Source organism: Ailuropoda melanoleuca, chromosome 2 (genome assembly GCF_002007445.2).
Source record: "Ailuropoda melanoleuca isolate Jingjing chromosome 2, ASM200744v2, whole genome shotgun sequence".
In the NCBI taxonomy this organism is placed as follows: Eukaryota; Metazoa; Chordata; class Mammalia; order Carnivora; family Ursidae; genus Ailuropoda; species Ailuropoda melanoleuca.
Window position 1 is genome coordinate 42,709,019 of NC_048219.1, and position 12,019 is coordinate 42,721,037.

Below are 12,019 nucleotides of genomic sequence, written 5' to 3' on the forward strand. Positions count from 1 at the left end.
CCGCGAGTCCGCCTGCTCCCCCGTGCAGGTGGCCCGCCAACCGCCAGCCGTCCCGCGTGCGCTCCCGGAGCTCCCGTTCTCAGTCTGCTGTCTCAAGTGTGCGGGTCCGTGGTCTGTCCTGCATATGCTCCTTTGTGCCTTTCTAAATATTCAATAAATACTTGAAAATCCTATTTTTTTAGTAAGCTGGAGGCCCAATGTGGGGCTTGAACTCACAACTCCGCGATCAGAAGTCCCATGCTTCACCAACTGAGCCATCCAGGTGTCTCCAAATACCATCTTCTTAATCAATAATGAGGCTTACCTTAATCACCCTAGTTAACCTCAAAATTCCCAGGTGTTTCTGATCCTTCTTCATTCTGCTTTAATTACCTTTTCCCATAGCACTTCTTATTGCTAGGATACTATATAATTTTATATATTTATATTAATTATCACTATGTTTTATTGTACAAATTCATCTACTAGAATACAAGCTCTGCAAATGACAATGTATCCATCTTTATCATGCTGTATCCCCAATGTTTAGTGCAGTTCCTAACAGAGTGGGTGCTCAAATATTTGTCGAATATATGAATGGCCCTTTTCTCTCAGGAACCTTATAATTACAGCTAGTGATTCAAATATCGGAAAACTATATATAATAAGATGGTGAACAGTGACTCCTCAACTTATAAGCAAGTACTATGTCTCATTTCTTAGTGTTATTTAATTTCAGACATAGTATGATCTAAAATGCTAGGTGTTAAGAGGAGAAAGCGACATGGACTAAAATAGTAGAATAAATTTTCATGCAGATGATAGAATTTAAAAGTATTTGTATGGATGATATTTAGACTGAGGATTTAGGTGAGGATTTAGAATGAGGACAGGTAAAAATTATAACATTAAATAAATATATTCAGAAAATAAGAGTTAACAGTTTATATGTTATATAAATGTCTTACATTTTGGTTTGCCTTTCATTTATGATTATAAGGGTCAATGTTGCTATTACTATTGTTAGGCTTTTTGTTTGATAATCAAAAAATTGTTTGCTTCACTTAGACTCCATACTTAATCTGTTGCATGGGGAAAAACATTTGCTTTCATACTTCAATATCAACTTAAAACCAACGTAAAGCCTAACCCAAGATTTTAAAGACAATTTAGTTTTCTTTTTTTCTGTATTTTGACACCACTAATCTTTTTTATAACTAAATAAGCTTAAATCTATATTATATTTACAAGTTTATGATCATTCTGTCAAGACTTAGTCATCTGTGTTAGTAATAGATAAGACAGTCCAAATAAAAACATCCAGATATGCTAAAATCTAAATTTAGCTATGATTTTTCAACTTCTCCCATGCTAGTCAGGAAAGATCCATAACTGATTGATTTCAGAATTCTCCTCTTTCCCTTCTTCTGCACATCCTCTGCAAGAATGACAGAGATGTGTAATGGTCAAATGGAGGAAGCAGGAAAGAGAACAAGAACGAATAATCCACAAAATGGATAAGTTCTTGAATAATTGAAAGTTATGCAGGAACTTTTTCAATCTAACTTCATTTAAAAAAAGAAGGGCAAAGAAAACAATTAATCAGAGAAAGTAGTCAATTATATATTTTTTACTTCAATGCATTAATATTCTGTTAATGCAACTTTGATTAATTCCATTACATTAAAAGTTTTGTTTCTAAGTTCAGGATGCAGAAATGTCATTTCTCATTTGACAGCATTTCTTTGAACATATTCAAAATAGTTTTGTGGTACAGTTACTGAAGTAAACATATTAAATATTACCATAGTGTTTTAATTGAGAAGGTAAACATTTATTGGTACCATCAGCTATTTGTGAAAAGAACAGTAGTCCATTTTTAAAACTAAATACACCAATTTGACTATATTTTGCCATGTAATTATTTTAGAGTACAGTTCTCATTGGTTTTTCAGCCTATGTTTGAATCTAGTCTAGGGGCGCCTGGGTGGCGCAGTCGTTAAGCGTCTGCCTTCGGCTCAGGGCGTGATCCCAGCGTTCTGGGATCAAGCTCCACGTCAGGCTCCTCCACTAGGAGCCTGCTTCTTCCTCTCCCACTCCCCCTGCTTGTGTTCCCTCTCTCGCTGGCTGTCTCTTTCAAATAAATAAATAAATAAATCTTAAAAAAAAATTATGAATCTAGTCTAAATATAATGAGCTTGAACCTCCCAGGATTCCCAAAAGTAAACTCTTAATACCCTTGGAAGAGAGTTCCTTATAGGCCTATGTTAGAAAGTTTGTGTGTTGCCTCAACTGAAAAACAGGGAGTAGGAACTTGAATTGTAGTTGTCTACAAATGCTTGACCCCCCCCCATTTCCTAGTTATCACAAGTAAAAATGGTTGAAATAGATATATTGTTAAAGTGGAGGGTACGTATCCTTGTATTTCTGGATGAGTACATTTGAAAATCAAAACAAAGTTCATGTTAGAAAATGTGTGTGTGTATACATATATATACACAAATATATATATATATATACATGTATACATATATATATATACAAATATAACCTTTTTTATAAATTGAAAACATTATGTTTCAGAGGACCAGACAGATCAATCACAAAGACTGGTTGATAAAGGTGTGGATTCTATAATCAAATCTATCATAATTTTAATAGGAAGGAACATAATGAAGTAAAAAGGAATAGAAGATATAGTGTTAAAATATTGAATTAATTCCTACTTGTATCCATTCTCATCTATAAACACCCATTAGGTGTTTATATAAGTCACCTATTCTTTGTTAATGTATGGTTTTTCATCCATAAAATGAAAATAATATTACCTAATATATCTTCCTCACACGATTATTAAGAGAATTAAATTATTTTACACAGTGGCATGGAGAAGAGTAAGTTACCTTACCTCTTATTAATACGTGAATTTTATCTAGTATATATTGGGCACTTATTAAGTGCCAGACATGATACTAATTGCTTTACCTACCTACCATCTAATACTCAGATCAACCCTGTGAATTGGACAAGAAATGAATAAGTGATGCTCAAATATTATACCACATAAGAGTATATGGCTAGTTATGTAACCACACCGAAGTCATGGTCATGGTTCCAACCTGTGCTTTTAACCCTTTGCTAAACTGCCTCTTCATGTTTAGATTGAACTATGAGTTAAAGATGTGCTCTAGAACTTTTCCTAAACTCTAGGGCCCATATATTAGGACATACGGTAAAGTTTCCTTGGAACTGTTTTAGAGCATTTATCTCAGATACATGTTGATTAGATATTGGAATATTCTTTCAGCACACTAATTCCTACTTATTTGCTTTGTTCTCTTAGGTGGATAAATTTTATAAATGTATTACCTCAAGCCAGCTCATTTTGATATTTGGTTCTTCTCTTGACTGAGACAGTCTGCTTCTATTTACTGTTGACTCTTGAATAACATGGGGATGTTGGATGCCATTCCCCTGCACAGTCGAAAATCCACATATAACTTTATACTCTCCCAAAACTTAATTCCAAATCCCTTCTGTTGACTGGAAGCCTTATCAATAACACACACCCGATTAACACATATTTTGTGTATTAAATGTGTTAATACTGTATTCTTAGAGCCACGTAAGCAAGAGAAAGGAAATGTTAGGAAAGAAAATACATTTACAGTACTGCATGTATTTATTGAAAAAATGCATGTATAAGTGGACCCTTGCAGTTCAAATCCATGTTGTTCAAGTGTCAACTGTAATTTTAATAATTATAGATAACATTTATGCAGCACATTGTGCCAATTACTTTATCTGCTTTATCTCTCTATCCTCACCACAATTCTCTTTGAAACCATTTGTATAATCACCAATTTTCAAAGTAGGAAACTAAGACATTGAACATTTAAATGACTTGCGTAAGGTTACCCAGCCAGTAAGTGATGAAGTTGGGATTCCATCTTAATTCAATAGACTCTGCTTTGAAGTTTGAACTGCAAACAACCTAATAAAAGTTTTTAAACAAATAATTTAGTAGTATTTGATAAGGCACCAGGTACACCAGTATGCAATGAGCCCAAATTGGTGACCAAACAGAAAAAGTGAAAGGGGTAAATGACTATCCCCCTGTTGGTTGCTGATATCCAAAGTAAATAAAAATACTAAGGGAAAATGTTGAGGACATCTCAAGGATTAACTTATTAGCTTCTTTGCCATTTTATTAAGGTCTAGTTAATGAGGGCATCTGTAGGTATTATGGCCTTTCCAAAAAAGAAAATTGGCTCTTATTCAATCTGTTCATAATGCAACTTTTACACTTCCTTTGGTTCTTATTAAGAAGCTGGTATACTTCAGAAATAACTTTAGGACAGCATAGTTTCTGATGAAATTTCACGTAGGGAGAAAAAGCACGAGAAACATCCCCATATTGTCTTTTATAACCTTCATTTGCAGTGGATAGTGACCTGTCTTGGTTTGGTGGTCCTCCTGCTGCTTCACTGGGCTTCAAGGTTTTGTAGACATGGTGATCTAGGTCAATGGAATCTAGTAAGGTGGAGGCTTTTCTTTCTTGTGTATCCATCACTAAAAAGTTCAACAAAACCTGCAAAATGTTCCTCATCCTTTTGTCAGCTATGAAGTAGTGAGCAGGAGTAGTACCTTGTAGAAATTTTTACACCCTTAATAATCATTTCAAAAATTTAGAGCAGATAGTACTGTAGACATATAGTAATAACTTCATATTTCTGCCTTCTCTTCTATAGGACCTACTATATTTGATTCACTTGTATCAATTGAAATATCCTCCACATCTTTTATTTCTTTGACCCTCACATTTATGGATTAGGTTTGTGGCTTACTGATTTTCAGTTTTGTAGAAAGACCTGTGTTTTTCTGTGGCATTGCCTACAGCACAAGCAGATGAGCAGTTCTCCAAGGGTGATGAGCCAGGCTGGCTATCTCAGAGACTCCAGAGAGGACCCAAGGAAGAGCTGCTCACCTCTTTACCCTTTCAGGCAGATGCAGAACTACACTCTGTGCAGCCAACAGGAAAAATTGCATAAAATTTGTTAGAGACCCACCCACATTAATTTGGGAATATCTACTGGTTTTATGATATAGCCTTAGATATTTTTCACATGCATGTGTTTAATCTTCTCATCTTATAAAATAAAAGAAACACATATTTTTATCTTCTCTTTTCTTTATATCTGCTGATATCCCATTCCCCCAGTAGCAGCATTTAATGACCAAACACCTGATTATTTTTATTGCTTTAAGTTAGTATAGAACCAAGATCTATATTATGCCAAATATATAATTATCTTCAATTTTTTATCCATTTTCCTACTATTACTGTGATAAAATATTATTTAAATTTTATTTTTTAAATGTATGTATGTATTATATAACACTAATATATTATTACATTATTATACTTACTTAAAAGATTATCCTAATGGTGTATTGGTATTATATCTATACTATATATTAATTCATAGTTTTAATTAGTCTTAATATTAGAGGTATAGTTTAAGAATTTTTGCTGGGACATTTTCATGTGCTTTTTCTTTCTTTACATTTTAGGTGTACAAGAATTTCCAGAAAACATTAAGTGCTGTAAGTGTTTAACAATTATTGAAGCCAGTGTCAATCCCATTTCTAAGTGAGTATGATTACATTTTATTTTTATTTATGTTTCCATTGGATAATCATGTACCCAGATAAAGGAAATTCACATAATAAATGAATTTTAAATGCTGCATTTAAAATTAAATTTAATAGAATGAGGAAAAATAATCAAATCAGAATAGTTTAACAAAAGATGATTAAAAGCATTGCTGAATAATGATGAAGGCCTAATCGGCACAAGATGACATTACTTTGAAGTAAACTATGTCATCATCCTCTGGCTCTCAGGAAACATTCCATGAAAGAGCACTGAAGTGAAAGAAACAGTTATTATTTACGATCATGGTGGAAAATTAACATCAAGGATCTAATGAAAGTTCAGGAGTACAAGAGTTTGAGATATTGATAGGTGCATGAAAATAGCTGATCATGTAGTTCCAGCTGGAAAATGAATTAAGTATGACCAGAAAAAAGAGACTATTGTGTACAAGGAGGAGCAAAACAACAATTTTATGAGGATAACAGAATGGAAGACTTGGATGGTAAAGATGCTGTGATCAGAAATGAGCATTTATGCTTTAGGATCTGTTAGTAGAGAAATAGCATGGGAAGATGAGATCCAGCATGTGTCCCTGTTGGTAAATTATGGTTATGTCATAGGGATAGTGTGTGCTGTGCAGTCAAATAGGTAAGAAACCATGGAGTGAATGGATTGGATAAGTCATGAATCTGAATGTTAAAGTCACTTAACAATAGAAGTGGACATAAAATCTGGAAAAACAGTAGCAGCAATATCTGGAAGAGGTTGAAACAAATTAGTGGTATTGGGATGCAAATAATGAATCTTGGTAAGACAGAAATTATAATTATACAAAAACTGACAGTAGGATTTGAGAAAAACCTTAAGTCCTCTGTTTATATTAAATTGGAGTGACTGGGAGAACCTGAAGCCCACTGGAAAGGCATTTAATGAGTGGAGTATTTTTTAGAACAAAGAAAGTTTATCAAAGGGAGTTTGAAGGGAAATTTTTCATCAGTACTATTGAGAAGAGGGAGTAATGAGGATGGTTTCTCTATGGGTCATGAGAAGAGGCTGTAGATGAGACTAGGAACAGAATATAAAGGAGAAGATAGAAGTTTAGATGGAGATCTTTACAGTGAATGGTTTGTCAAATAACTTACGGCCTTTAGTAGAAAGTATGGGACATCAAGAAATAAAATGTGCTTGAAAGAGAAATGTAGAAATGTGCTTAAAAGTAGAATATGGAAGAGGAAAAAAAAAAACTGTGAAAAGTATTTTCCAAAACTCTTAAACCAGAATGCAATTCTCTCAACAAATAGACATGACTAACTTTTCACATCAAGACTACATCCATAGCCTTAAATCATAATCCAGGGCAGATGATGAATTGTTTTGACTTCTAGTTCTTTAATCCTAAAAGCTCATCTTATTTAGGAATCATGATAAGGTCTTTGGGAGTGGAGATCAGATTATAATTTGTATCTTTAAGAAGCTTCAAAACTATAGTTTTATTGGTTGTGTCTCTGAATACCTTCCATACATTTGGCTTTTTAAAAGATGAATGAATATGACTTATTTCATTAAAAATGACTAACACTAAAAGCATTAAGTAGTTTGGGAATTCATAAAAAAAATTATGCAGAAGTCAATTTTTGTATTATACTAATTTTAAAGGTTTTTTAAGATATAATTCATATATAGTAAAATTCACCTTTTAGCTGTATGGCTCAGTGAATTTGGCAAATGTATACAATTGTGCACCTCCACTATAATAAGATATAGACTATTTCCATCTCCCCAAAAAGTTCCCTCAGCTCAATCATCCCCTTCTCTGATTTCTGTACCCATAGTTTTGCCTTTTCCAAAATGTCATATAAATGATATCATACTTTTGTGTCTGACTTCTTTTACTTAACACAATGACTCTGAGATTTATCCACACTGGTTCAAGAGTCAGTATTACATTCCTTTTTATCTCTAGGTAATACTCCATTGTATGGAAATACCACAATTTATTCATCCATTTATCAATTGGTAGACATTTTGGATGTTTGTGTCAGCATATGTTTTCCATTGGGTAAACACCTAGGAGTGGTATATGGGGTAAGATGGTGCATGTATGTTTAACCTTTTAAGAAATTTCCAAACTGTTTTCCAAAACAGCTATCCCGTTGTCTTTCCCACTAGCAATTTATTAGCATTTTTGTTGTTCTTCATCTTTGTCAGAATTTGGTGCTATCGGGGGGCACCTAGGTGGCTCAGTCGGTTAAGGGTCTGTCTGCCTTCCACTCAGGTCATGATGCAGGGGTCCTGAAAATGAGCCCCAAGTCCGGCTCCCTTCTCAGTGGGGAGTCTGCTTCTCCCAGTCCCTCTGCTGCTCCTCCTGCTTGTGCTCTCTGTCAAATGAATAAATAAAATCTAAAAAAAAAAAAAAAAAAAAATTTGGGGCTTTANTGGTGCTATCAGTTTTGGGTTTTTTTTTTCTATCTTCATGCACGCTAACAGATGTGGTACCTCATTGTGGCATTATACTGTAGTTTTAATTTACATTTTTTATGTCCAGGTAACATGTTTTCATTTTCATGTATTTATTTACAATTTGAATTGCTTCTTCAGTAAAAGCTTAAATCTCTTGTTCATTTTTTTAAAAAAGATTTATTTATTTATTTTAGAGAGAGAGAACGCTGGGAGGGATGGGCAGAGGGAGAGGGAGAGTCTCAAACAAACTCCATGCACAGCATGGAGCCTGACCTAGGGCTCATCTTATGACCCCAAGATCATGACCTGAAATGAAACTAAGACTCAGATGCCTAACTGACTGCACCACCCAGGCACCCACATCTCTTGTTCATTTTTATTGGCTTATCTTATTATTATTGAATTATAAGAATTCTAGGGGCACCTGGGTGGCTCAGTTGGTTAAGCCTCTGCCTTTGGCTCAGATCATTATCCCAGGGTCCTGGGATCGAGCCCTGCTCCAGGCTCCCTGATCAGCAGGGGGTCTGCTTCAGGAATTCCTCTCCCTCTTCCACTCTTCCATGTTTGTGTTCTCTCTACCTTTCACAAATAAATATGATCTTAAAAAAAAAATTCTTTATATATTCTGGCTAAAAGTCCTTTACTTGTATGCAAATAATTCCTCCTATTTTATCACTTATCTTCTCATTTTTAAAATAGTGGCTTTCAAAGAGAAAATTTTAATTTTGATGAAGTGCTATTCATAAATTATTTTATTGGTTTATGCTTCTCCTTCCTGTGTAAGTGATCTTCGCTAAATTCATAGTCTTAAAGATTTTTCCTGTGCTTTCCTCTGGAACTTTTGTAGTTTAGACTTTACACTTAGGCCTATGATCTATTTAAAGCTAATTTTTAGGGGTGCCTGGGTGGCTCAGTTGAGCATCAAGCTCTTGATTTCAGCTCAGGTCATGATCTTAGGGTGGTGGGATCAAGCCCTGCATCGGGCTCCGTGCTCAGCTCAGTCTACTTGTCCTTCTCCCTTCCCCTCAGCTCCTCCCCCTGCTTGTTTGCTAGCTTGTTTGTTTGCATATGGATATCCATTTATCCCATTACCATTTGTTGAAAAAATTATCCTTTCTTCATAAAATTACCTGAGTGCTGTTTTTTTGTAAATCAATTGATCATATGTGTTTGGATCCATTTCTGAATTCTCCATTTTGTACATTAATCTATATGCCTGTTCTTGTATCCATTCCATACTGTCTTAATTACTATAGCTTTATGGTAATTCATACAATCAAGGAATTTCAGTCCTTCAACTTTATTCTTCTTTATCAAAACCATTTGGGCTATCTATAACTTTTGCTTTTCCATATAAATTTTATAATCAGCTTGCCAATGTCTACAAAAATGTAAAATCCTTCTGGAATTTTAATGGAGATTACATTGAATCTGTAAATCAATTTGGACAGAATTAGCATCTCAAAAATATTGAATATTGCTATTTCTGAGAATAGTATATCTCTATAGCTACTTAGATCTTTTAAAATTTCTTTTATCAGGCTCCTGGCTTGCTTAGTAGGTTCGGCATCTGCCTTCAGCTCGGGTTATGATCCTGGGGTCCTGGGATTGAGCCTTGTGTTGAAATTTCTGTTCCGGCTCTCTGCTTGGTGGGGAGCCTGCTTCTTTGTCTGCCTGCTGCTCTGCCTACTTGTACTCTCTCTCTGTCTCTGTCAAGTAAATAAGTAGAAATCTTTAAATAATAATAATAATAATTAAAAAATAAAATTTCTTTTATCAATGCTTTGTAGATTTCAGCATATGAATCTTGTATATGATTCGTTCATCTTATTCCAAGTATTTCATGTTTTTTGTGCAATTGCAAAAGATTGTTCCATTCCTGAATTGTTTATTGTTAGTATATAGAAATATAATCAGTCTTTCTTTATGGACCCTATATCCTGCAATCTCACTAAATTCACTTATTTTAGTCAATATTTTGTAGATTTGGGCTATTTCCTATGTAGACTATCATGTCACTTGTGAATGTAGAAGGTTTGGGTTTTTTTTTTTTCATAATTTTCAATCTGTGTGCCTTTTATTTATTTCTTTTTCTTTCTTTATTGTCCTGGATAGGACCTTCTGTACAATGTTGAATAAAAAAGGTTAAAAGAGACATTGCCTTGTTCCCAACTTAGGGAGAAAGCGTTCAGACTTTCACCATTGTGTATGATTGTTACTTTTTTTTCTCAGTCATGCCTTTTATCAGATTGGGAAAATTTTCAATAACCCATTACCCATTTCTTTTTGAGCTCTCTCCAGCAGGTCACTCAAAGTTTAGGTTTCTGCTTTCAGTCTTTACAAGGATATCTAAGCTNCTCAGTCATGCCTTTTATCAGATTGGGAAAATTTTCAATAACCCATTACCCATTTCCTTTTGAGCTCTCTCCAGCAGGTCACTCAAAGTTTAGGTTTCTGCTTTCAGTCTTTACAAGGATATCTAAGCTTTCTCTGTAATGTCCTTCAACTCTTGTTCAATCTCTTGACCACCAGCTGGTTCCTTCACCACTCCACATTTTTAGGAATTTACTACAGCAGAATCCCAGGTCCAGATACCGTAATCTGTGTTAGTTTTCTAATGCTGTGTAAGAAATTACCACTCGTTTAGTGGCTCAAACAACACATGTTTATTATCTCTCAATTTCTGTGAGTTAGGAATCTGGGCATGTTGTAGCATGATTCCCTGCCTCAGAGTTTCACCAAACTGCAATCAAGGTATCAGTCAAGCTGTAGGCTCATCTGGAGGCTAAATGGAAGAAGAATCTACTTTCACATTCACTCAGGTTATTGGAAAAATTCATTTAGTTGCTTTTTTAAAGTTGAGAGCCCCAGCTTTTTGCTGGCTGTCAGCTCAAGGCCACACTTGGATCCTAGAGGCTGGTACAGTTCCCAGCCATGTTGACCTTCTCCATAGGCAGTTCACAACGTGGCAGCTTGCTTCTGTAAGGTCAGCAGCTGAGTGGAGTTAATCTTCTAGCAAGACAGTATTATATAATATAGTTATGAGAAGGACATCTCATATTTTCCATATTCCATTGATTAGAAGCAAGTAACAAGTCTTATCACACTTAAAGGAAAATCATACAAGGTCATGAACATCAGGAAGCGAGGGTCATGGAGGCCACCTTGGAATCTGCCTACCACATCTTTGATATCTGGTTTGCTGAGACTTTTTATTATCAATGGATATTGAATTTTGTCAAAGCTCTTTTTTTTTTCCAAACATGTATTGACATGATGATACGCTTTTTTTTTCTTTTTCAGTGTAATGATATGGTGAATTATGTTGTATGGTTTTTGAATGTTGATTCAAATTTGCATTCCAGGAATAAACCTTACTTGATCAGGAAGTATTACTTTATTAAAACAAATTAATGGCTATTGTTTTTAATACATTAATTAATGATTTGCTAATATTTTGTAAAGGATTTTCCCATCTATATTCATGAAGTAGTCTAAAATTTCTTTTCTTATCATTTCTTTGCCTGGTTTTCGTAACAGGGTAAAACTAGCCTCATAAAAATAGTTGGGAAACATTCTCTTCTATTTTCTATAAGAGTTTGTATAGAATTCGAATTATTTCCTCCTTAAGTATTGGTCAGATTTGCCAGTGCAGCCCTCTGAGCCTGGACGTCTCTTGATGGGAAAATTTTTAATTAAAAGTTTAAATTTCCATAATAACTATAGGGTTATTCAAATTCCTATTTTTTCTGAGTGATCTTTGATAGTTGGTAATTTTCAGGAGTTTGTACATTCATATAAGTTTTCAAATTTATTGGCATTCAACTTTTTATAATGTTCTTTTATCAACCCTTTAATATCTATGGGCTCTCTAGTGGTGCTCTCTCTTTCATTCCTAGCATCCATAATATGTGTCTTCTT

General features: G+C 34.5%; 1 protein-coding gene across 9 annotated transcripts in view; it reads left to right on the forward strand.

Moving 5' to 3' along the window:
• The window catches only part of LRRC7 (leucine rich repeat containing 7), a 555,497-nt gene that overhangs the window by 285,223 nt on the left and 258,255 nt on the right, over positions 1–12,019 (forward strand). For all 9 annotated transcript variants that reach the window (XM_034653683.1, XM_034653674.1, XM_034653676.1 and 6 more), the window contains one exon: positions 5,554–5,632. In XM_034653683.1, coding sequence (XP_034509574.1) covers positions 5,554–5,632 — 79 coding nt within the window. The remainder of the gene's footprint in view (positions 1–5,553; positions 5,633–12,019) is intronic.